This window comes from Microcaecilia unicolor, chromosome 6, assembly GCF_901765095.1.
Source record: "Microcaecilia unicolor chromosome 6, aMicUni1.1, whole genome shotgun sequence".
Taxonomy (NCBI): Eukaryota; Metazoa; Chordata; class Amphibia; order Gymnophiona; family Siphonopidae; genus Microcaecilia; species Microcaecilia unicolor.
The window spans coordinates 327,501,044-327,527,191 of NC_044036.1; the positions used below are offsets into that span (position 1 = coordinate 327,501,044).

The 26,148-nt window shown below is 47.2% G+C and overlaps 1 protein-coding gene across 1 annotated transcript in view; it reads left to right on the top strand.

Annotated features, from left to right (window-relative positions):
* Positions 1-26,148, top strand: part of RHBDL3 (rhomboid like 3) — a 156,081-nt gene continuing 129,933 nt past the window's right edge. Inside the window, exons 1-2 of the mRNA XM_030208407.1 lie at positions 1-839; positions 12,256-12,279. Of these exons, the coding sequence (XP_030064267.1) occupies positions 618-839; positions 12,256-12,279 (246 nt within the window). The 5' untranslated portion in view covers positions 1-617. The remainder of the gene's footprint in view (positions 840-12,255; positions 12,280-26,148) is intronic.

Sequence of the window (26,148 nt, forward strand, 5' to 3'; positions counted from 1 at the left end):
GCGATTTTTGTTGCGACGTATTTCTCTGTCAGCAGCCCGTTGCCACAGGCAGTTTGCACTTTTAAATCTCCCATTTTGGTCTGTTTTTATGCTCGCAAGAAAAGCTGTTCAGTGCTTAGCGGGCATTTCCATGGGCTTGGCGTGGATGACAGTAAACTCTCATTCGTCCCTCAAATGCATGGGATTGATCAGGAAGGTAAGGGAAAGGGGGCCTGACTTTATCAGCCGGAGACTGGAATCGCTTTGCTAAACCTGCACTTCATTCTTAACTTGGCTCATCTCTCGTTTGCACGCCTAAGGGGTACCCGATGAACCCATAGGATAACCTCAGAGGTGATTGTCCGAGAGAAAGGATGGCCGCCTATCCGATTTTCTGTTCGGGGCTAGTTCTAAACTCAGCTTTTCACTGATCAAGACTAAACCTAAGTTGGGCTTGAGCCGACTATCTTGAGCCCCAGGTGCTGTTTGCACTTTCCACGCCCCCTGATCGGCCAATGGATGCGTTTTCCCAAGCTGACCTAGAGGGATCCCAGGCTCGGACCCTCCAGACTTGAGAGATCTGTGCTCCGAACGCGCTTCCCCGGGCAGCGCCAGAGCAGAATGTGCGCGCAGTTTGGATGCCAGCTCGTCAGCATGCGGCTCGGGGGAGGCTGTGGGGAAAGTTTGCCAAGCACCGGTTAGTTTTGAATTTGTTTAAAGATCCGGGGTGGCTTCCAAGAATGGGAGACGGGCGGACTGAGCATCGTGCCAGTTCCTCCCCTGCAGTGGCTGCGAGCTCAGAAGCAGAAGAGATCGAGGTGTTGGAGTCGGTGGATGTGCTGCCCATGGCCCCCGAGGACGTAAGTTGTTGATTTATTTATCGATCTGTTTCTAAGTGTATAGCTTGTTTGCCATCCTGGGAAATATATTGATGGTTTTGAATGTATAAGTAACAGCGATCTGCCAGTCTAAAAGACTTAATTTTCACTGAATGGACGGATTTGGCAGCAAACATTTTGTTGAGTTCTCCGATTTGGGATTCCTTAGGCTCAAATATTGATGTATATGGTAGATTTCGTGCTTCTTGCATTAAATTTGGTATTGTGGCTGGAATACCTAGAGATTTCTGTTTGTGTTAATATTTGGGTGAAATTTTCTGCACGCTTCCCATGACTTAAAATCTCATAAGACGTCCCGTCCAATAACCTTTGTAGTGAGTGAGACTGAAAGTGTCTTTTTGCAGAATCAGAGTGACTTCCAATAACTGTAACTCCCACATTTTGCTTACATGCTCTGCTACCAGCAAAAAGCCCAGGCTCTTTCTCCTGATCATTTGCAGAAAGATGTAATGAAGCAAAGCCTCCGATCCTACATTTGCTGTCCTGATCGTCAGGGAGACCTATTCAGTGGAGAAAGATTGATCTCTTTCTGGCTGTTAGTGCATTGTCCCTTGTGGTTCTTACAGAGATTCTGCAACTGAACTGGAGCTGTCAGCATGCTTTTAGAAGGGATGATAACCCTCTCTTGAGTGTTTCTTTTCATACCGTCAGACCCCAGATCCTTTATTTATGGGTATTTAAAACATCTTCAAAATGATTTGGAAGGTCGTTGATTAGTGTGGAAAAATTGAGGGGTCCTTTTACAAAGGTGTGCTGAAAAATGGTTGCAGTAGTCAGTGGTGTGCTGTTAAATGTTTAACAACATGCTCTCTCCCTAGTCCACCTCCGCACCCCCACCCAAAAATAAATTACAGAGCTGGCTATAGCTGGGGAGAGAACCTTGGGGGGGGGGGGGGGGCAATGCATTACTCTCTCCAGGAAAAAAACAATTAAATGATCCCAGGTTCCAATCTAATTCATGTTTACTGTGGGATAATATGCCATAAATAAGCACCTGATTCTCAAATTGGACATATTCCAAACACTAAAATGAAAATAAAATGATTTTTTTTTCTACCTTTGTTGTCTGGTGATTTTGTTTTTCTATCCATATTGGCCCTAGTCACTGGTTCTGCTTCTCTCTATCTGTCCTCTTAACTCCGTTTCCAGGGCTTCCTTTCCATTTATTTCTTTACTTTCCTCCTTTCTTCTTCATTTCTTGCCCTACATCCGTAAGTAAAAGCTGGGTCCTCCGCAGACTTGACTGTCCAGTGGATGTAGCTTCTGCCTATTTTCTCCATCCACGTGCAGTTTTTCTCCTCTCTTCCTTTTCCCTCATCTCCTTCCTCTCTCTTCCCTCTCATTCATCCATGTCCAGAATTTCTTCTCTATCCCCTCCATCCATGTGCATCTCCTTCCTGTCTTCCCTTCCCTCGCCTCCATGTCCAACAATTCTCCTCTCTCCATGCCCTCCCCTCCATCCACCCATGTCCAGCAACTCTCCTCTCCCCTGCCCTCCCCTCCATCCACCCATGTCCAGCAATTCTCCTCTCCTCTGCCCTCTCCTCCATCCATCCATGTCCAGCAACCCTCCTCTCTCCCCTGTCCTCCCCTCCATCTATCCATGTCCAGCTACCCTCCTCTCTCCCCCGCCCTCCCCTCCATCCATCCATGTCCAGCTACCCTCCTCTCTCCCCCGCCCTCCCCTCCATCCATCCGTGTCCAGCAACCCTCCTCTCTCCCCTGCCCTCCCCTCCATCCATCCGTGTCCAGCAACCCTCCTCTCTCCCCTGCCCTCCCCTCCATCCATCCGTGTCCAGCAACTCTCCTCTCCCCTGCCGTCCCCTCCATCCATCCGTGTCCAGCAACTCTCCTCTCGCCTGCCCTCCCCTCCATCCATCCGTGTCCAGCAATTCTCTTCTCTCTCCGGCCCCCCTCTATCCATCTGTGTCCAGCAATTCTCTTCTCTCCCCTGCCCCCCTCTATCCATCTGTGTCCAACAATTCTCTTCTCTTCACTGCCCCCCTCTATCCATCCATACCCAGCAATTCTCTTCTCTCCCCTGCCCCCCATCCATCCACACCCAGCAATTCTTCTTCTCTCCCCTGCCATCCCCTCCATCCATCCGTGTCCAGCAACTCTCCTCTCACCTGCCCTCCCCTCCATCCATCCGTGTCCAGCAATTCTCTTCTCTCCCCTGCTCCATCCATCCGTGTCCAGCAATTCTCTTCTCTGTCCGGCCCCCCTCTATCCATCTGTGTCCAACAATTCTCTTCTCTCCCCTGCCCCCCTCTATCCATCTGTGTCCAACAATTCTCTTCTCTCCCCTGCCCCCCTCTATCCATCCATACCCAGCAATTCTCTTCTCTCCCCTGTCCTCAATCCATCCATACCCAGCAATTCTTCTTCTCTCCCCTGCCCCCCTCCATCCATTCATACCCAGTGATTCTTCTCTCTCCTCTGCCCTCCCCTCCTGCTCCCATCTATGTCCAGTGATTCTCCTTTGCCCCCATCCTCCCCTCCCATTCATATCCACCTGCCTGCCTTCTTCTCCCCCCCAACATCCCCCTTTTACTTCCTGCCACAGTGCCACCCTGCGTGGATTAAATCTTTTTTCTTACCTCAGTCGAAGCAACTGCATCATTGAAAGCCCTGCCCGTCTCTAGCCTTCCCTTCGTGAGTTCGTTCCCTCAGTCCCACCCTTGCGAAAAGAGGAAATGACATCAGAACATAAGAGTAGCCATACTGGGTCAGACCAGTGGTCCATCTAGCCCAGTATGTTGTTTTCCAACAGTACCTGGCAGCAGGGGCATAGCCATGTGGGAGCATGGGCCCCCACAGATTACACCCTGGCCCCCTCTACATTTGATCCCCCCCGCCGCCACCCCCCTGCCCCTCCGCTGCATCATCAGGTACCTTGTTTGCTGGCAGGGGTCCCCAATTCCCACCAGCCGAAATCTTCTTCACCGCCGGTTGACCAGCGCTGAAGAAGACTCTTTGGCTGGCGGGGTTTAGGGACCCCCCCCCCCCCAGCAAACAAGGTACCTGATGCGGCGTGAGGGTCCAAAGTGGCGGGGGGGGGGGGGGTGGCTAAACAGTGCCCCCCCACCTCAGGCTCTGGCCCCCCTCCCGCCGAGGTCTGGCTACACCCCTGCCTGGCAGAAACCCAAATTATGGCAACACTCCATACTATAAATCGCAGGGCAAGCAGTTGCTTCCCATGTCTGTCTCAATAGCAGACTATGGACTTTTCCTCCAGGAATTTGTCCAAACCTTTTTCAAACCCAGATAAGTTAACAGCTGTAACCACATCCTCCAGCAAAGAGTTCCAGAGCTTAACTGTTTGTTGAGTGAAAAAAATATTTCCTCTTGTTTATTTTAAAAGTAGTTCCATGTAACTTCCTCAAGTGTCCCCTAGTCTTTGTACTTTTGGAACGAGTAAAAAAATCGATTTACTTCTACTCGTTCTACACCACTCAAGATTTTGTAGACCTCAGTCATATCTGCCCTCATCCATCTCATTTCCAAGCTGAAGAGCCCTAATCTCTTTAGCCTTCCCTCATACGAGAGGACTTCCATCCCCTTTATCATTTTGGTGGTTCTTCTTTGGTCCTTTTCTAATCGCGCTATATCTTTTTTGAGATACGGTGACCAGAACTGAACACAATACTCAAGCTGTGGACGCACCATGGAGCGATACAAAGGCATTATGGTATTTTCGGTCCAGTTGGCAGCCTTAGCCATGGGCGTGTCCCCAGTTAACCGCATAGTTTATAGAATACAACAAATTAACACACATCACTTGGCACAGGCATAAGAGGGTGCACCTGGACATGCAGACATATGCTGTTATAGAACTGGCACTAAGCACACAGCTCTGGACCACCTAACCTGAGGTGCCAATATTTAGAAATGCCCAATAATGTTTGAAGGTGAATGCTGATCTCTTCTGGCTTTAGCCAATAGAAACTGATTTATGCAAATGAATCCTTTACATTCTGTTCAGGCTATTTTAACCATATTGTAAACCTGTAGCCTGCGATGTATGTTTTGTAAGGGGTGTTTGGAATCTGGTGGTGTTTAAAGATGAAGGTTTTCCCTTCCTAATGTAACCGGGATCTGGTTCACTAAGATTTTTTCCCCACTTTCTGTGTTAAAAAAACAAACAAACCTTGATGAATCAGACCCTCTCTGAATTAGTATGTATTGAAGAAGATAGCAGTCTATATCCATTGCTTGGCAATTTCGTGCCTGTGATATATTACTCACCAAGCTACAGCCAAAGGTTTCTTTTTTTCAGGGTACTTAAGCGCATAGTAAACCGTGGCATGTCTCAAATTGCTGCACAATGGGAGTCTTAAAATATTGCCTGAAGTCCATCTAGTTCTCCAAAGTGCATAATCTTTTTGGTTGTATTTTTGCGTTTTGATAATTGTCTACTGACCCAAGTTTGAGTATTGTGCTAAAAGCAAAAGTCTCAAGTTAGTCAGCAGAAAGAGATCACAGCTGAGTTTAACATTGGGAAATTGAAACCCAAAGTATCCTTCTCCCCCCCCCTCCCAATTTTCATCATTTTTATATTCCACCCACTACTGTAAACACTAGCATTCCCGCAGGTTTTAAATATCGACTTGACTTCTTCCAGCTGGAATGCATGGAAAAATGATCTGAGCAAGTCGCTGAATGGCAGGGCGCCAGCTTCCAGTGGCACGACAGTGCCTTCTGATCGTCCTCCTAATTTTGCTCAAAACTCAGTGGTGTGCACATTGATTCTTTTACGTGCCCTGGCAAGGCAGTCCAGTAGCTCTCCTGCTTTGATACTTGTCTGAGTAGAGAAATAGTTTTAAACACTGTTTGAGGGTCCACTGTAAATATAGCCTACTGCTGCTTCAGCTGCTGCATTTCTTATTTTTCCACTTCATTTGCACCAGTGGTGTAGCCACAGGTGGGCCTGGGTGGGCCGGGGCCCACCCATTTAGGGCTCAGGCCCACCCAACAGTAGCACACGTTTAGCAGTAGCTGGTGGGGATCCCAAGCTCGGCCAGCTGAAGACTTTCCCCTGATGGTAACGAAAACGTTACTCACCATGATACTGGCACCTGCGCATGCTCTGTTTTCAGTACATGCCTGCTGCAGACTGCCAAGGTGGAAAGAAGCATTTCCCCGCCAGCTGAGGTATTTTTATTTGGTGGTGGTTGCGATGGGAGAGAACACTTGCTGCCCACCCACTTCTTGCCTAGGCCCACCCAAAATCTGTTGTCTGGCTACGCCCCTGATTTGTACCTTCTCTTTTACGTTATGGTGTTCGATTGTCTACTGGGCAGAGGTTTGGCACCCCCCCCCCCCCCCCCCCCGCAGACGTTAGTGACAGAGTAGGAAAAGCAAATGCTGCACATCGGGGTTTCTCTAATAAAGGCCAATGACGTTTCAGTTTTGGCACCAAAACCATCCTGAAATTGGTTTCAATTCAGGCTGAAAATGTTGGTGTGGTTCCTCGTAGTATGCTTCTCCCCATCCCCCCTGCCAGAATGGGAACATAACATAGGCAGACTGCACACCCTCTCGCCCCCCCCCCCCCCCCCCCACAGCCCACACATTTCAGGCACACAATAACTGAGCAAGTTTTGTTTTGGGAATAAATGGCCACAGCTTTATTAGAACATCTTAACTTAACCCCTAGGAAGCACCCGAGCTGAGAGTCCTAGTTGTAGAGGCTTCCCCTCCCTGCCATGCCTTTCCAGCTAGGGAGCCTGACTCAGTGTTCCATGTGTCGGCCAGCCATATCTCCTCCTCCAGCGTGTCCCCGTGTCCGTCTGCTTTGAACTGCACCCCAGTCTAGCATTCCACCTGCCGTTTAGAGCCAGCTAGGTGATGAGCGTTCCACCAGTGAGTGTTTCTGTCCTTGCCGCAATCGGCTGAACTCCCTTTCGGGCGCTGTTCCAGCACCTCCCAGGCTCAGGTCCTCCGCAGCTGTGATAATATTTAAGAATTACATACATCAATCTTGTAGAAAGACAACCAACAAGGAGTCCCCTAGGCCTACCCATTTGCCTATTGCAACATGAGAATGTCAGCAATTACAGTAACAATATAACAGTAGAAACAGGAGTATCTATCTACCGATAAACCATGTGCTCGTACAACCCCAGAGTGTTGAGGGAGGGAGGGATGGGAAACAATCTGCTCGCCACCGAAGAGGCTCCCCTGCCTCCTCGGCTGCCCTTTATCTCGATTTGCACCAACGGCCGTAAACCCATCCCCTTCCAGCCTCCCCGCCAGTCCCCGCTGGAGTTTCCAGTGACATCACTCCTACCCAGATGGGGAACCCGGAAGGGGACGGCAGCGTGGGCCGGGGAGCTACCGCATGGCAGCCGCCATGTTATGTACGGCTGCTTGCTATGTAGCTCGTTGGCCTTCTTATCTGTGCTCCACTGAACCCCCAACCCCAAACAGGAGTAGCCTTCCCTTCCTTCCCCCCAAACAGAGGTATCCCTCCCCGCTCACACCCACCCATAGGCCCCCTTGGGTCTGCCCTTACAAGCCCTGGTGGTCTAAGGGCATAGTCGGGGGGGGGGGGTGGAGATATAATAGAGACGTTTATGTTTAAATCATTTTTATTGATGGTAACAGAGTACACAGTTCACCAAACTAAACAATTTCTCAACTTATCAACGTCTAAACAGGTGTATTCCTACCATTTTACATTTTCTCCCCACCTCCCAACCCCCAAGGTCACAAGCATTCCATAATCTTCACATTAGGCTTCTGTATTACATACATATTGTGACAATACGTAATGTAATGAAAGGTATTGCCTATTATCCAACAGGGCATCTTTTATTTCGCCCCCGCCTGTTCGCTGCATATATCGAAATACCTTTCAATGTCATAGACTGCCAAGGGCCCTGGTTCTTGTGGCCCTGCGCCGTAGGCTCATACACAGGCATTAGGACAAATTAACAATCATCATGCCCTTACTCTGCATATCATTTATCATATAAGCATGTGACGCTTGTCCCCCCCCCCCCCCTTAATAGAGACGTTTAAATACTAAATGCACAGGAGGGGAGTCTCTTTCAATTGAATGGAAGCTCTGGAATGACGGGGCAGATGATGAAGGTGAAAGGTAGACTGGATAGGCCCATGTGTTTATCTGCTTTCATATTCTCTTTTTCTATTCTATGTATAATATATTATCAGACAGAAGAAGCTGCAGGCATTGAGGTGTAGGAGCAGTGCAGATCTCTGTTCCACTAGATAGAACCAAAGGTCTTGATTATCATCTTCGTTTGACCCAGCAGATCTCTTTTACTCTGGGTTTCCAACTCAATTGAAACTGGCATCAACTGGTTTACAGTTTCATTCATAATTAGCTGGGTATTTTCATTCATTGTCTTACCTTCCCTCACAATCCAGTGAGTCCAGTCATATGCAGTAATAGACCTTGGCAAACAAGATTCCTTTATCCAGCCATTAGGTGACATAAGAACATATGAATAGCCATATTGGGATAAACCATGGTCCATCCAGCCCAGTGTCCTGCTTCCAACAGTAGCCAATTTAGGTCACAAGTACCTGACAGAATCCTAAATAGTAGCAAGATTCAAGCTGCTGATTCCGGGGACAAGCAGTGGCTTTCCCTATGTCTGTCTCAATAGCAGACTATGGGCTTTTCCTCCAGGAACTTGTCCAAATCTTTTTTAAACCCAGATACATTAACCACTGAGACTACATCCCCTGGCATGAATTCCAGCGCTTATGTTGCTTCTTGTTTTCTTCATTCGGATCTTTTTTTTTTTTTTCATATTCTGAAAGATATTCTTTTGGCTCTAATAGTCTCTTTTACATCTCCCTTTAACTATGCTGGCTGTCATTTGCTCTTCTTTCCACCTTTATTAATATGTGGAATGCAATTAGTCTGGGCTTCCAAAATGGTATTTTTAAACAACATCCATGCCTTATTTAAAGTCCTAACCTTTTGCAGCTGAGCCTTTCAGCTTTTTTTTTTTAAATTATTTTTACCATTTTCCTTATTTTATCATAGTTGCTCTTTCAAAAATTAAATTCTGCTACAGATTTCTTTAGTGAATGCACTTCAGTTAGTTAATCAAATTTTATCATGTTATGATCACTGTTTTCCAGTTGCTATTGTGCAAGGGTCAGGATCCCCCCCCCACACCTCCTCTTCCCCAGGGGCCATGAACATGGTCTTTTTAGCAGTCATAGCTTTGGCCAGCCTGGGGAAGATATAGCCTGGAATTTGAACCCAGACCTTCTTGATCCTCAGCTAGCCCAACCTGTCTGTGTGCTACCTTACAATGAAAAGAAATTTATATAAAACATCTAGCCAAACTTTATATTGCTGCCAGGTGACTGTAGAATTTTGTTCGTGCTTGTTCTCATATAGAATTGTATTTCACCATTCTCGTTACTTAACGTGGTGGTCAGTGTATGGTTCTGTGCACCCTTGAGGTTCCACATGCACTCACGCATACTCACACACATGTGTTCACACGTGCGCTCACGCTTGCACCACGTGTACTTGCATGCTTGCACAGACATGCACTCGCACATTCTTACATGTGCACACATGCACTCACACTCTTGTGCACGCAAACTTGCGTTCACACATTCTCACTTACACACTCACATTTGCATGCTGGTGCTCAGTCACATGTGTGTTTGAACACATGCTCACATGTTCATGCGCACATGCTTGCACACCTGTTCACAAGCTCACATGTATGCACACTCACATGTAAGTGCATGCTCACACTCTCATTTGAGTGCACACATGTGCGCGCACACACTATTCACACACCACTCACATACACTCATTCACACGCGCACACATTGTCTTGTCATATATGGTAGCCTCATCTGCTGTGGCTCAGTACATGAAGGGTGTTGTACTCAATGAAGGAGTAACCAGATGTTCACCTATAATCTGAGGTAAAGTTTCACAGTGTTGCTGAAATCAGGCGCTGAAGAAGACTTACATCATGTGTGTATACATCCAGGATTTTAAGTTCTATCTGTTAGCAGTCAGGCTGGTGTAACCATATATTAATCTTTATGTATGAGGTGACAATCTTGATCCACTGGGATACCGAAGCATCGGCTTTCATCTTTTACAGATGGTGGGTTATAGAATTGATTGCTTCAGAGTTAATGTTCTTCTAACATTCCTTGTGTGTGCGATGTTCTTGGAAAAGAGAGAGAAGTTTGCACACGGGGAGACTGAACACTGGTTGGCAGCAGGGGCGTATCTGAGGTTCGGCGGTAGGGGGGGCAGGGACTAGAGTGAGGGGGCACATTATAACCCCCCCTCCGGCCGCCGTCCCCCCCCACTGCCGTTAACCCTCCCCCACCGCCGTTAACCCTCCCCCGCCTACCGCCAACCCTTTCCTCGCCTACCGTGGTCACCTACCCCCGAGGTCCGCTCCTGCCGTTTTTTAAAAATATTACTTCAGCTGGCGGGGGACCCCAACCCCCGCCAGCCCAGCTGAGGTCTTTAACTTTTTCATCCTTGTGCTGTTAAACCTGCAATGCATCCTTCCAGTTGGACGGAGTTTGACGTCGCAGCACGTTGTACGTGCAGGACATCAACGTGCTGCGACGTCAAACTCCGTCCAACTGGAAGGATGCATTGCAGGTTTAACAGCACGAGGATGAAAAAGTTAAAGACCTCAGCTGGGCTGGCGGGGTTTGGGGTCCCCCGCCAGCTGAAGTAATATTTTAAAAAACCGGCAGGAGCGGACCTCGGGGGTAGGTGACCGCGGTAGGCGGGGAAAGGGTTGGCGGTAGGCGGGGGAGGGTTAACGGCGGTAGGGGGGTCCAGGGCGAAATCTGCGGGGGCCCAGGCCCCTGTGGCCCCACGCAGATACACCCCTGGTTGGCAGTAAGGCTTATTGTGATCAGCGTGGGATGATATGGCTCTTATATGTCCAGAAGTACAAAGCAGGGTCATTTTATGTCTATTGCATTAAATCAGGGGTTCTCAGCCCAGTCCTTGGGACACATCTAACCAGTAAGGGTTTCAGGATACCTGTAAGGAATATGCATGAGAAAGATTTGCATACAATGGAGGCAGTGCATGCATATTTCTCATGCATATTCATTGTGGGAATCCTGAAAACCTGACTGGCTAATGGAGTTTCTCCCTTATATGGTGTGCAGCCCCACCCAGCGCATCCCAGGATGCACTGGGCAGGGCTGGGCGCTGCCATTTTGCGTCTAAGGAAGAGGAGGGAGGCACGCAGGCTGCGTCTCTCCTCCAACCAAGGTAGGGGGTGGACGGGCAGAGAGGGAGGGCAGTGGACCTCCAGCCCTCCTGTCACTGGGGGGGGGGGCTTGGTTGGCACCCACTGGACCACCAGGGACCATTTGCTTGGGGGTTGGGGGGGCTGGAGACCCACTGGATCTCCAGCCCTCCCTGAACCTGGGGGGGGGGGGGGATCGTCGGGGGGACCGGAGGTCCGCTGGACCTCCAGTCCCCTGTCGCTGGGGGGGGGGGTTTGCGTCATTGGGGGGAATGGGGGCATGCTGGACAGGGCTCACCATTCCTCCCCAATGATCTGCAAACCCTAACGCCAGCTCGGAGCCGCCGTAGGGTTTGTCGCGGCCAGCGACCTAATCTTTGGCGTGCTGGTCGCTGATCATTGGAGATGAATGCGTTAAGTGCTGATTAGCATGCATTTGCACACTACTTGCGCTAAGAGCCCTCGAGCGTGTTGTTTCACGCGCTCGAGGGCTTTGATCATAGGTCGGTAGCAAACGCCGGCGCTAGTATGGCACTAACAGCCTCTAGCGCTGGCGTTTGCTTTTGATCATCTGCCTGTAAGTGACCTGAGAATTCCTGTTAGGCATCATGTGACCTAATACTGTCATCCTTCTGGTGGTTGACCATCTCTGATGGTGTGTTTGTAAACAATTCATGCTCATTGTTCAAACCATGATATCAGCTGTTGTGTTCTTTTCTTTGTTTATTTTTGGACAGATTATCTCTGTTTGTTTTGTCAGCACTTTAGCACCAGTAAAGGTGTAGGGTGAAGTTTATTCAGTGAAGTTACTGGTGCTGCTTGTGCCCTCTGGCACCTACAAACAAATTCGCAGGAGCTTCTGTGGAAGGACCAAACTGTTCCTTATCTCAGATGACGTTAGAAGAGAAATCCCAGCTCATCAGGGACATATCGAGCCTTTAAGCAGCTCAAACCACAAGTTTGTTCAACAAGTTTGGACTTGCCCTGTCCCCGGTGACCTGGAAGTTGTCTAATAACTCTGTTCAGATGTAGCTGTATCAGTCTATATTTAAGTATTCTTCAAAGAATTCATGTATTTATAACACTTTACATTTTTTTCTTTTTTTCCCCCCCTTTTATGCTGCTTTGTCTCTCAGCACTGGAAAGTTCTGTTTGATCAGGTATGTAAAAAGCAATTTGTATATAATAATTAACATTTATTTAAAGCTGCATCTCTGTAAGCAAGTGGAGGAGTAACCTAGTGGTTAGTGTAGCAGACTTTGATCCCGGGGTAGGGACGGTCGCTCCTAGGGGTCCTTCATCTCTGGCACGCCTGTTCTCCTGTCTCGGAACACCATCAATACCTTAATGTTCATCCACATTTTAGTACAGAGCATCAGGCAGCGATTTACATATCCTGTCAGCTGCTGAGCCCAGAGACTCCTCGCTGTCGCGTCCCGCCCCCTTCTGATGTCACTTCCTGCTTCCTCAAGGGCGGGATGCAGTAGTGAGGAGGCTCTGGGCTCGGCAGCTGACGGGATATGAAAATTGCTGCCGCTTTCTGCCGCTCTCTACTGTAACGTGGTGGATACATATCAAGGTATGGGGTGAGGTGGGGTTCCGAGAGCTCTAAGCCTCCTTTTAAACTGATAAATTATGGCTTATAGTGGCGGGTGTGGGTGGGCACAGGTGGGGGGGGGGCGTGGGCTGCGGAGCCCAATGAACTGGTCTGCACAGGGCCCCACAATTGCTGAGGCCGGCCCTGTCCTGGGGAACTAGGTTCAATTCCCACTGCAGCGCCTTGTGACTCTGGGCAAGTCACTTAACCTTCCGTTGCCCCAGGTATAAATAAATACCTGTATATACAAAGTAAACCGCTTTGAGGGCCCCTTTTACTAAGCCACGTAGGCGCCTACGTGTGCCAAATTGGAGTTACCGTCCGGTTACTTCGTGGCCCTTGTGGTAATTTCAATTTTGGCGCGCATCTGCTACGTAAGTCTGAAAATTTATTTTCTGGCACACGTAGAGGACGTGCGCCAAGTGGCATCTGACTTGTGTAGGTCATTACCGTCCAAATATTTTACCGCTAGGTCTGTGGCTGGCAGTAAGGTCTCAGACCCAAAATGGATGCACAGCAATTTGGATTTTGCTGCACATCCATTTTCGGCCAAATAAAAAAGAGGCATGTTTTGCAGGTGCGCTGAAAAATGGATTGGTGTGCGCCCAAAACCTGTGCCTACACTACCGCGAGCCATTTTTCAGCACGCCTTTGTAAAAGGACCCTTGAATGTAGTTGCAAAAACCACAGAAAGGCAGCATATCAAGGAGTGGAGGAGTAGCCTAGTGGTTAGTGCAGTGGAACATGGAATGTTGCTACTATTTGAGATTCTACATGGAATGTTGCTACTATTTGAGATTCTACATGGAATGTTGCTATTCCATTAGTTATCCAAAGATGAGAACTATGAGAATGGCCACAGTCTACTTGCCGAAAATACATTTGCCTTAATGATTGCAAAACTCAGCCATACATGTATCTTGTTTCAATACCTTCATAGGTTGACTCATTTTTTGGGGACCCTCGGACGATACCACTAAACGGCAATATCATACATTTCTGCCTAGTGGCTCAGCATCTCTTCATAGGGTCTTCCCTCCATAAACTATAAGTGCTGTTTTTTAATGCTGTGACAAACAAACTCAAAAAGTGCCAAAATAATATACGTGTTGTAAATAAATAAAGAACTCTTAAAAAACTTATCTTGAGTTCTGGTCCATGTCTCGCTGGTGTGATCCACTTAGGCTTCCCCTAAATTGCGCCCGACGCCGCGGGTTTCAAAACTTGCATCAGGGACTCGGGTTAAAGACCCCTTAGATTCACAGCGATATACAAGCATAGACATCCGAAACACTGCACTCGAATGTTCTTGAAAGGCGCTATTTAAAGGCTGTAGTACAATGTCGCATCCTAGTGACGTCTCTGTAAAAGAAGTAAGAGCAAAAATCTGACGCTGGTTAATATATCCACTTGAATGAAGTGGATATATTAACCAGCGTCAGATTTTTGCTCTTACTTCTTTTACAGAGACGTCACTAGGATGCGACATTGTACTACAGCCTTTAAATAGCGCCTTTCAAGAACATTCGAGTGCAGTGTTTCGGATGTCTATGCTTGTATATCGCTGTGAATCTAAGGGGTCTTTAACCCGAGTCCCTGATGCAAGTTTTGAAACCCGCGGCGTCGGGCGCAATTTAGGGGAAGCCTAAGTGGATCACACCAGCGAGACATGGACCAGAACTCAAGATAAGTTTTTTAAGAGTTCTTTATTTATTTACAACACGTATATTATTTTGGCACTTTTGAGTTTGTTTGTCACAGCATTAAAAAACAGCACTTATAGTTTATGGAGGGAAGACCCTATGAAGAGATGCTGAGCCACTAGGCAGAAATGTATGATATTGCCGTTTAGTGGTATCGTCCGAGGGTCCCCAAAAAATGAGTCAACCTATGAAGGTATTGAAACAAGATACATGTATGGCTGAGTTTTGCAATCATTAAGGCAAATGTATTTTCGGCAAGTAGACTGTGGCCATTCTCATAGTTCTCATCTTTGGATATGTGAGGAGCATTAAAACTACCAAAGAGTTTTGTGTATAAGGGAGATTTAAGTGGTTTCAGCTATTCCATTAGTAACATTCCATGTAGAAGCCTGCCCTTGCAGATCAGCAATGCGGCCGCACAGGCTTCTGTTTCTGTGAGTCTGACGTCCTGCGTCAGACTCTCAGAAACAGAAGCCTGCGCGGCCGCATTGCTGATCTGCAAGGGCAGGCTTCTACAGGGACTGTTGCTAGTGGAGGTAATGCTGTAGCGAGGGCGGCTGCCTCCCGGGGCGGTTTGCCACTGCGCACCCCCCCCCTGGGTGCAGCACGCCGCACCCCGCCGCACCCCCTACCTCGGCGTGCATCCCCCCCCCAGGAGTGCATTCTTACTAGTCGCGCGCGTAGGAAAGGGAGCGGGTGGGAGGGCCAGTCTACCCAGTGTGTATGTCGCTGGGAGCTGTGTTGGCTCCGCTGGTTCCCTGCTCTCTCTGCCCCGGAACAGGAAGTAACCTGTTCCGGGGCAGAGGAAGCAGGGAACCAGCAGACCCGACAACCCTCAGCGGCGTGCACCCGGGGCGGACCGCCCCTCCCGCACCCCCCCCCTTCCTATTCCACTGAGTGGATGAGTAGCCTAGTGGTTAGTGCAGCGGACTTTGATCCTGGGGAACTGAGTTTGATTCCCACTGCAGCTCCTTGTGACTCTGGGCAAGTCACTTAACCCTCCATTGCCCCTGGTACAAAATAAGTACCTGAATATATGTAAACCACTTTGAATGTAGTTGCAAAAACCTCAGAAAGGAGGTATATCAAGTCCCATTTCCCTTTCCCCCTTTCCCTTATGACATCACAATATCAGAAGTGAGCCAAGTAGCGGGCAATCAAGACATTGTGACATCACTGATGAGGTTGGCTCTTATTGGTGGAATGAGTGGAGGAGTAGCCTAGTGGTTAGTGCAGTGGACTTTGATCCTGGGGAACTGAGTTCAATTCCCACTGCAGCTCCTGGTGACTCTGGGCAAGTCACTTAACCCTCCATTGCCCCTGGTACAAAATAAGTACCTGAATGTACTTGCAAAAACCTCAGAAAGGCGGTATATCAAGTCCCATTTCCCTTTCAAAAGATTATTGAAATACTTGTGCTGCTTTTAATACTAACTAGAGGTCTCTGTTTAATCTTGGACCTTGATAATTTGTTTGTGTTTTTGCTCCATAATCTGGCAGTTACCTGCTCAAAATGTCGTGTTTATAATCCCTCTCCACTGTTGTGTGTTTCCAGTGGATTTGTTCTCCCCTGTCTTATATAAACTTCCAGTAAATGTTGCCCTTGCTTTCTCACTTTCCACGATGATCTGTTCCTCTGCCAAATAACATTTGTCAGCTCAGTCTTCCAAGATGACACAATTGTAGTTTGGATATTTGTTTGTTTTCAGCTGGCTTCTCTGTAATTGCGTTAATGAACAATAAATTGACAAAGGAAAATAACAGCAGATTGTACCTCAAGAGGATAAGATAATTTATTCTAATCAAGTGGAGATCTCATATCCTGATATTTTACACAGGATACTGCCATCTATATGTTAGACTGATTTGCTGCCTTTTGATGCTTGTTAAAGGGTTTTTATGAATTCACTAGTAAAAAAGGCCCGTTTCAGAAAGCAATGAAATGGGCGCTAGCAAGATTTTCCGCGATCAGCGTGATCGCCGGTATCCGAGTTCTGCTCCCCGCTCCCACGTGCTGCAGTGTGCGCACGAGCTTCTGTCCCATGGTATCGGCTGCAGGAGAGGAGGACGCAGACCGTTGGCCCTCGCTGGTGCTCCGTTCGGATTCCTGGGCAGGGGGAGGCTCCTTCCCCTCCACATTGGACACTCGCGGCTCCTCCCCTCTCCCTGATGTCACGATCTACTCCATGAAGGACACCACCACCGGAAGCCACCAGGCAGCCTCAGAACGTTGGAGGTGAGCTTTATTATATAGGATATGATCTCCTGACAGCCCAGTGGTGGGTGAAATGTGACCATGCTGGACAGTCTGAAAGTGAGATCTTTCCTTGTTGAGAAGAAATGATTTTACCCTCTTGAGGCATGATCTGCTGCTCTTATTAGACCTTTCTTAGTTACTGTTGTAATAAATTGACAAATTCATACATTGATAGGCCCAGAGAAGTTGTGTCTGAACATCCTTGCTTCCTTCCTGCAGAAAGCATTGGAGGTGAATAAAGTGAAAGTTTGTCTTGGGATAGATTTCTTTCTTAGATACGTTGGGCACAGTCATGCTCAGGGACACCCCTTCAGCCTGATTCAAAATTTATTTATTTACCATCTTTTTGAAGAGATTTTACCCAAGACAGTCTTTGACCTCGGACATCAGGTCGGCCTTAACATGTACGTGGTTGGTTCTTAGAATTGTTTCAACTCCAGTTGGTTCAGAGCAGGGGCGTAGCCAGACTTTGGTGGGAGGGGGGGTCCAGAGCCCGAGGTGAGGGGGCACATTTTAGTTCCCCCCTCCCCGGTGCTGCACCCTCCCCTTTTGACCCCTTCTTCCCGCCGCCATCAACCCTCCCCTGCCGCCCCCGTCAGATGCCTGTGCTGGCGGGGGTCCCCAACCACCACCAGCCGAAGTCCTCTTCAGCGCCGGTCTCTGGGCCAGTGCGTTGCTGCAGCTGATCTGGAAGGATTCTGTTTCTGTGTGAGCCATCCTGACGTGCTGAACATAGGAACGTGCAGGATGCCAGGAGGACACAGAAACAGAATCCTTCCAGATCAGCTGCAGCAACTCGCTGGCCCGGAGACCGGCGCTGAAGAGGACTTCGGCTGGTGGGGGTTGGGGACCCCCGCCAGCACAGGTTCCTGATGGTGGCGGCAGGGGGAGGGTTGGCAGCAGTGGGGTGCCAGGGCCAAATCTGGGGGGGGGGGCATGCCCCTGTGGCCCCATGTAGCTACGCCCCTGATTCAGAAATCATGAAAGCCACAGGGTAGTTCTGTAACTGCTGTGTTTGAATTTAAAGAAGCCCCCTAGGCTGCTGGCTTGTCACCACAGACACCACCTGAGGTATCTTCAACCTGTGATGCCTCACTGTGGAGGTGCAGTACAAACCTAAAAAGCACAGACGGAATAAGAACTCAAGTGTACCTGCTCCCGCGTACTTACTCCAGCTGACAGCACTGTCTACACGCTGCCGTCGTGCTGGCCTCCCCCTGCCACACCTGCTCAGTTTTCACCCATGTGTGTAGAGAGGTGTGGTAGCCGTGTTAGTCCACTCTTAAAGGTTATCAATAGAAATCAAACAAAATAAAACATGGAAAAGAAAATAAGATGATACCTTTTTTTATTGGACATAACTTAATACATTTCTTGATTAGCTTTCGAAGGTTGCCCTTCTTCCTCAGATCGGAAATAAGCAAATGTGCTAGCTGACAGTGTAAATAAGTGAAAACATTCAAGCATTACTATGACAGTAAAATAGATACCATTGGAGATTCTACATGGAATGTTGCTACTATTGGAGATTCTACATGGAATGTTGCTATTCCACTAGCAACATTCCATGTAGAAGGCTGCGCAGGCTTCTGTTTCTGTGAGTCTGACGTCCTGCACGTACGAGCAGGACGTCAGACTCACAGAAGCAGAAGCCTGCGCGGCCACATTGGTGATCTACAAGGGCCGACTTCTACATGGAATGTTGCTAGTGGAATAGCAACATTCCATGTAGAATCTATAGAAATCAAACAAAATAAAACATGGAAAAGAAAATAAGATGATACCTTTTTTTATTGGACATAACTTAATACATTTCTTGATTAGCTTTCGAAGGTTGCCCTTCTTCATCTGATCTGACGAAGAAGGGCAACCATCGAAAGCGAATCAAGAAATGTATTAAGTTATGTCCAATAAAAAAAGGTATCACCCATGTGTGAAAACTGAGCATGTGCAAAGGGGTGGGGCAGCTGTTCTTGCCACCAGGGGCGTAGCCAGATCTCGCAGTGGGAGAGGGCCAGAGCCCAAGGTGGGGAGACATTTTTAGTCTACCACCGCCTCGCCATTCCCCCCCCCCCCCCCCACTGCCCTGCCATGTCCCACCCACTTCCGCAGCAAACACCTTGGCTGGTGGGGGTCTCCAACCCCTGCCAGCTGAAGCATTGTCTAGCACCGGACTCTAGCGCTGCACCTGCTCTGCTGTGTCTTCTCCTTGCGTCCTGAACACTCCTTTTAGTGAAATTGAGCATGCTCATTTTCACTAAAAGGACCGTGCCGGACGTGATGGGAAGACAGAGCAGGGCAGGCAGTGCGGCAGCACTTCAGCTAGCAGAGGTTGGGGACCCCCCTCAGCAAAACCAGGGGCCCAGGCCCCCGTGGCCCCAAGTAGCTACACCATTGCTTGCCGCTGGAGGACCCCTGCAGCTGGTGGAGCTTGTGGATCCACATTAGCACAGGCAATCACTGTACAGTTTTGACTGGCATGGGGGAGGGGGAGTTATGGAGACTACAGTACATGTGCCCACCCAGTTTGCCCATGGCCCATCCAAAATCTGAGGTCTGGTTACAACTCAGTAGTATAGTACTGTGCATGTAAAGTCATCCTTTGATACTCAACACAGATGTAGGTGTACTCTGTGCATTTATCTCAGACACTGTGGTTCACCATGCCAGTAAGGTGGGTTTCTGCACTCTGAGGTCATACTTGTTGGTGAATGTATAGGGTAGGGGAGGGCAATCTTTATACACAGAGGGCCACTTGAATGTCCGTACTATCCCTGGCAGGCTGCAATGTTACATAATGTCCGAACCAGAAATGCACAGAGCTCCGTAGACCACCTGTGATACATATTTGTTTAGCTAAAAATGTTTGTCACAGATGACGGTCACAGAAGAGAGGGTAGAACAGCATACAAGTATACAACACAGACCAAAAAAGCAACACCGGGCCTTCAAGAAAGCCAGCGTTCAGCGTGGTTGAATGTACGTCCAGCGGCAGCTGGCAATTCATTTACTACTTGTGCTCATTTCCTGTGCAGACTAACCTTGACCCCTGAGGCAGGCGCTTGTGCGCCGAAACACGGCCCGTGTCGGGTCTTTTTCAAAATAAAGGACGGCTATTGTCTCTTTCTTGAAGGCCCAGTGTTGCTTTTTTGGTCTGTGTCACAGATGACTGGCCATCATTGCTGCCTTCTGAAAAGATAAAGATACAGGGATCGGTAATAATGGGTCGTTCAAAAATCGGGATCTTAAGTTCCTTTTATTGTTTCTGTATTTATTTATTTATTTATTTTATTTATTTATTGCATTTGTATCCCACCTTTCCCCACCTATTTGTAGGCTCAAAGTGGCTTTAAGAGTGTGGTTATGACATAATCATTTCGTGTTGGTAAGAGAAGATAAGCATAGTCGTTTCCTGATGACGAGTACAATTATTGCTGTTTAAAGATTGGGTAATGGAGGATAGACAGGGAAGTGTTAGGTCAGTTAGAGGTGAACAGTGTTCATTCTGTTCTCGCTATTTATTTGTTCTTATGCACTTTAGAGAAGATTTTGCGTTGCAATATTCTTCAGCAGTTCGCTGTGTTGTAGTTCTGATCCTGAAAAAAAAAAAGAAAACATTAAAACTTAACTAAAAATGATTGAACCAAACCTCTAGAGTGGCTATTCTGAAAATATTGGTGAACTACAGTATTTAAAATCACCAAAATGCTGGTTAATGATGCAGAAGGGTAGCCAGGTTTTGATGTCAGGGGACACAGCCCTTTTTGTAAAAAAAAGGACGGTCAGTGCGAAGCTGAAGGTCTGATCCTGTAGGCACCATTTTATTCAAAATCCGTTTGGGGGTGGGGCAGCGGCCACTCTCCTTGTACCCCACCTAGCTACGCTTCTGTAATGACGTTTTCTGTGTGCATTTCCCATGGTCTTTTGGGCTGTGAAAAATTCAATGGCGGCCCGTATTCAGCCGGTGGATCGCAGGTTACCCACCCCCTGGTATAGAGAGTGAAATGGGTATCCATGGGCATTGCATTTAAACTTGATGGACAGGATTTTCATTTTAAGATATTTAAAAAAAAATGCTGAGTTTGTTTTGACATAAATGTATGATGAAAAATCCATAATTTGTTTCAAATTAGAAGCTGCTTTGCCTTTTAAAGCATGGCAGTATCTGCCTGTGATCTCTTGCGAACATGCACTAAGGAAACCCTACCCTGGCGTTCCAGCCTGAACTTCCACTTAGGGCCACGCGAAGGGGAAGGCAACGAGGCCAAAGAGTTGGGTTTATTGTAGAGGGTCACTAGGGGAGCACCTGGCCCCACTGCATCCTTTTAAGACGGATGATGATGACAGCTGGGGCAACCTCTGAGCATGTGTCATTGCTGAGCTGTGGGGCCCCTCCATCAGTGGAACACAGGATTAATGAGTCAAGTGAGAGTTCCTTGTGAATGACAAAGGCTCAGGGCCCAAGTGGGGCTCGCAGACCTTTTTCCTCTGGCAAGCGCTGTCACTTTACATTTTTCAAGTGGTCTTGGAACACACCGAGTGTCTGTCGGGGTAGTACAATGCCCTTTTTAATCCCTTGCATCCTGCCTCTAACCTTTGCCACCAAGTGTTAACCCTTTCAAATTGTTCATTTATGTTTTACTTTGAAACTTTTATCCTAATTGTTTTGTGTATGTGTGTGTATATTTTAGAAACAAATCCTATTTTTTTTGTTCTTTACCTGTTTGGAGGGTGCACGTACCTCCTTTTCTTTAAGGGTGCATTTTTCTGTTGTGCGGGACTGTGCATTTCAAGGTTGGCAGACTTATACACAGAGGGAAATGCAGACACCCACAAAGAAGTATTGTCATTGTTGCTTCACTTGCCGCACCGTGGGGGCTGTGGACCAGCTGCGCGGCCATCCCAAACCTGATACCAACAGTTGTGGGCCTTGCGATGGAGGGGAGGGGCTGCTCATCCTCGGACTCCCTTGACAGCAGGGCTGTAGGCATTTGCACATGTCCCTTGGTGTGTCGGGCAGGGCGCTGCCAGATGACACCAGGCAGGGGAGGGAGATTTAAACCCGCTGGTTCAGCATTTCCCTGCCTTCGCAACTTCCTTTCTTTCTGGTTTGCTGCTGGCGCCTGTGGTGCTTGGACTTCGTTCCTGTCTTGTTCCTGTCTAAGTTCAGCTGAAATCCGCCTTGGGATATGGCTGCTCCAGTGCTTTAGATTTGGTCTCAGCTCAGCCGAAGCCTGCTTTGGGATACGGCTGTTTCAGTTTGTTCCGGTCTCAGCTCCGCCAAAGCCCAGTGTGGGATAGGCTGTTTCGGGGCTCTTGCCCTGTACCTGTACAGGTGACCAGTCTACCGCCAGTTGGGGCCCTCTGTGTCTTTGACCCAGGACACCCTCTCCAGTGACCAAGGGCTCACCCTCCAGTTGACGGCAGTGACCTATATCTTAATAGACGGTATTTTGAGTCAAAATATAACCTTTTCTAAAAATTGTTAGGCCTACAAAAAGCCTTTATTTTAAAAGACAGTTTAGGATTGGAGAAATCGACTGTATGAGCTGCTGTTGCAGGAACGGAGGGTGGTGGGATCCTCCCCAAAGAGAAGGAAAGCTTTTTCTGGATATCTGGGAATTATGCACACAATCGTTATCCTCTAAGGCTCATAGCTTTATACTGAATAGACATTGACTCTTCCCTCAATGTGGGTTTTTTTGTGTGTGTGTTTTTCTCATTGCAAGGTGGTACCGGAGGTAAAGTATATTTGGAATGTGTGCAATATAAGAATAAAAATTACCTCCATGGTAGAACTTAATACAGAGGAGCTAGGTTTTGGGGGGGGAGGGGGGAGGGGGTTTTTGGGGGGGGGAGGGGAAGAGAAAATGATCCTGTTGTTTAAGAAAATGTGTGAAGTGTATACTGGGTATTATGTTTTTTTGTTTTGTTTACATTTGTACCCCGCGCTTTTCCCACTCATGGCAGGCTCAATGCGGCTTACATGGGGCAATGGAGGGTCAAGCGACTTGCCCAGAGTTTCATGCCAGACTGTTGTACCTTCCTTGTTAATAAAAAAGATTTCAACATAAAAGACAGTTTAGGGGCATGTTTGCTAAACGTTAATGCGTTCTAATACCCATTTGGCGTGCGTTGTCTGCTCCCATGCCCATCAAAATAATATAAGCACAGTGGCAGCATCCACTAACATTTAGGGGCCCTTTTACTAAGATGCGCCGAAAAATGTCCTGCGCTGGTGTAGACATGTGTATTGGACATGCACAGGTTCATTTTTCAGCACACCTGCACGAAAATGGCCATGTGGCAAAATGAGAATTGGCACATGGTCTATTGTGCACGTGAGACCTTACCGCCACCCACTGACCTAGTGGTAAGGTCTTATGCGTTAACAAAGCGGTAATCATCAGCGCGTGCACAATGCCGATTACGGCCCAGGCCACACAGTAGCCAGAAGGTAGTTCCGAATTGGCACGCATTGGGCTACGTAGACGCCTACGCGGCTTTGTAAAGATGAAGCTTATGTTTCTTATTTAAACGTTTTTATTCTGCTCTGTCACCAATGTTCTAGGCAAATTACACCATCATCATACGTAGACAAAACAATACTTACACTACATACATCACATATTTACACTTCAACAAAAACGTCCTGGTTGCTTTCTTCCTTTAATTACCTGCACACATTGCCCCATAAGGGTAATCAATAGAAATCAAACAAAATAAAACATGGAAAAGAAAATAAGATGATACCTTTTTTATTGGACATAACTTAATACATTTCTTGATTAGCTTTCGAAGGTTGCCCTTCTTCGTCAGATCGGAAATAAGCAAATGTTGGTAGATGACAGTATATATAAGTGAAACATCAAAGCATTTCAGTGACAGTCTAACAGGATGGGGGTGGGTAGGTGAGAGACCAGGAGATATGCACCCTCATCCTGTTAGACTGTCACTGAAATGCTTTGATGTTTCACTTATATATACTGTCATCTACCAACATTTGCTTATTTCCGATCTGACGAAGAAGGGCAACCTTCGAAAGCTAATCAAGAAATGTATTAAGTTATGTCCAATAAAAAAGGTATCATCTTATTTTCTTTTCCATGTTTTATTTTGTTTGATTTCTATAGATTCTACATGGAATGTTGCTATTCCACTAGCAACATTCCATGTAGAAGTTGGCCCTTGTAGATCAGCAATGTGGCCGCGCAGGCTTCTACATGGAATGTTGCTAGTGGAATAGCAACATTCCATGTAGAATCTCCAATAGTAGCAACATTCCATGTAGAATCTCCAATGGTATCTATTTTACTGTCATAGTAATGCTTGAATGTTTTCACTTATATACACTGTCAGCTAACACATTTGCTTATTTCCGATCTGAGGAAGAAGGGCAACCTTCGAAAGCTAATCAAGAAATGTATTAAGTTATGCCCAATAAAAAAGGTATCATCTTATTTTCTTTTCCATGTTTTATTTTGTTTGATTTCTATAGATTCTACATGGAATGTTGCTATTCCACTAGCAACATTCCATGTAGAAGTCGGCCCTTGTAGATCAGCAATGTGGCCGCGCAGGCTTCTGCTTCTGTGAGTCTGACGTCCTGCACATCAGACTCACAGAAACAGAAGCCTGCGCAGCCTTCTACATGGAATGTTGCTAGTGGAATAGCAACATTCCATGTAGAATCTCCAATAGTAGCAACATTCCATGTAGAATCTCCAATGGTATCTATTTTACTGTCATAGTAATGCTTGAATGTTTTCACTTATATACACTGTCAGCTAGCACATTTGCTTATTTCTGATCTGAGGAAGAAGGGCAACCTTCGAAAGCTAATCAAGCAATGTATTAAGTTATGTCCAATAAAAAAGGTATCATCTTATTTTGTTTTATTTCTATTGATTACCTTTAAAAGTGGACTAATATGGCTACCACACCTCTCCCCATAAGGGTGGAACCCACAAGAAGTCCCTTGACTTCTGAAGGGCATTGGATATTGAAACCATGGTGTTGGCGGCCGAGTCGAAGGTGCTGTGCCCTCTGAGACCATAGTGGAACAATACTCTAGTATTTTGTCCTCCTCTCTTCAATAGTCCCTTTCCCTATGTGTCCTATCTGTCTGTCCTACCCTTATCCCTTATTTGTACTGTCTGTCTGTCCTGATTTAGATTGTAAGCTCTTTTGAGCAGGGACTGTCTTTTCTTCATGTTCAATTGTGAAGCGCTGCGTACGATTGGTAGTGCTATAGAAATGATTTATAGTAGTATAGTAGTAGTAGTAATTTTTCATTATCTGCACTGTGCCGAGGATGCCACCCTTCAGTGAAGACAGTGAGAAAGGGAAATGGGACTTGATATACCGCCTTTCTGAGTTTTTTTGCAACTACATTCAAAGCGGTTTACATATGTTCAGGTACTTATTTTGTACCAGGGGCAATGGAGGGTTAAGTGACTTGCCCAGAGTCACAAGGAGCTGCAGTGGGAATTGTGCCCAGTTCCCCAGGAACCATTAGGCTACTCCTCCACTCCTTGGGATTCCGGAATCTTGCTATTCATTGGGGTTCTAAATGGAATGTTGCTACTCTTTGAGATTGTGCATGGAATCTTGTTAATGGGACTTGATATACTGCCTTTCTGTGGTTTTAGCAACTACATTCAAAGCGGTTTACATATGTTCAGGTACTTATTTTGTACCAGGGGCAATGGAGGGTTAAGTGACTTGCCCAGAGTCACAAGGAGCTGCAGTGGGAATTGTGCCCAGTTCCCCAGGAACCATTAGGCTACTCCTCCACTCCTTGGGATTCCGGAATCTTGCTATTCATTGGGGTTCTAAATGGAATGTTGCTACTCTTTGAGATTGTGCATGGAATCTTGTTAATGGGACTTGATATACTGCCTTTCTGTGGTTTTAGCAACTACATTCAAAGCGGTTTACATATGTTCAGGTACTTATTTTGTACCAGGGGCAATGGAGGGTTAAGTGACTTGCCCAGAGTCACAAGGAGCTGCAGTGGGAATTGAACTCAGTTCCCCAGGATCAAAGTCCACTTCACTAACCACCCTAATTCATCCACTCTGAGTGTTGAGTCAATGACCTTTTTTTTTTTTTTTCGGTAGAAGCTGGAATGTTACTCCTGGTGCTGTTTTGTGTGATCAGATATTCCGAAATCCACTCTGCTTGGGAAGTCTCCTTCTGCAGTCTTGTTATTATGACAGTTAATTTTTTTTCCCAAGGTAAATACGGTGGGAGATTTTAATTGAAGCTGGCTTTTTGGAGTATGCCATTAGCGTAACTGCCGTGGTGGGGGGAGTAGGGAGGGGCCATCTGAAAGTAGAGTTTGTATTGTTTGTCGAATCTAAGGGCCTTGACCGTCTCCATGGGAACAGTACCAGCTGGCTTGCCGGCCAAAAACCATTCTGAGGTTCTTCGTCTAACATTGTCACTTCTTCTAGTCATCACCCAGAGT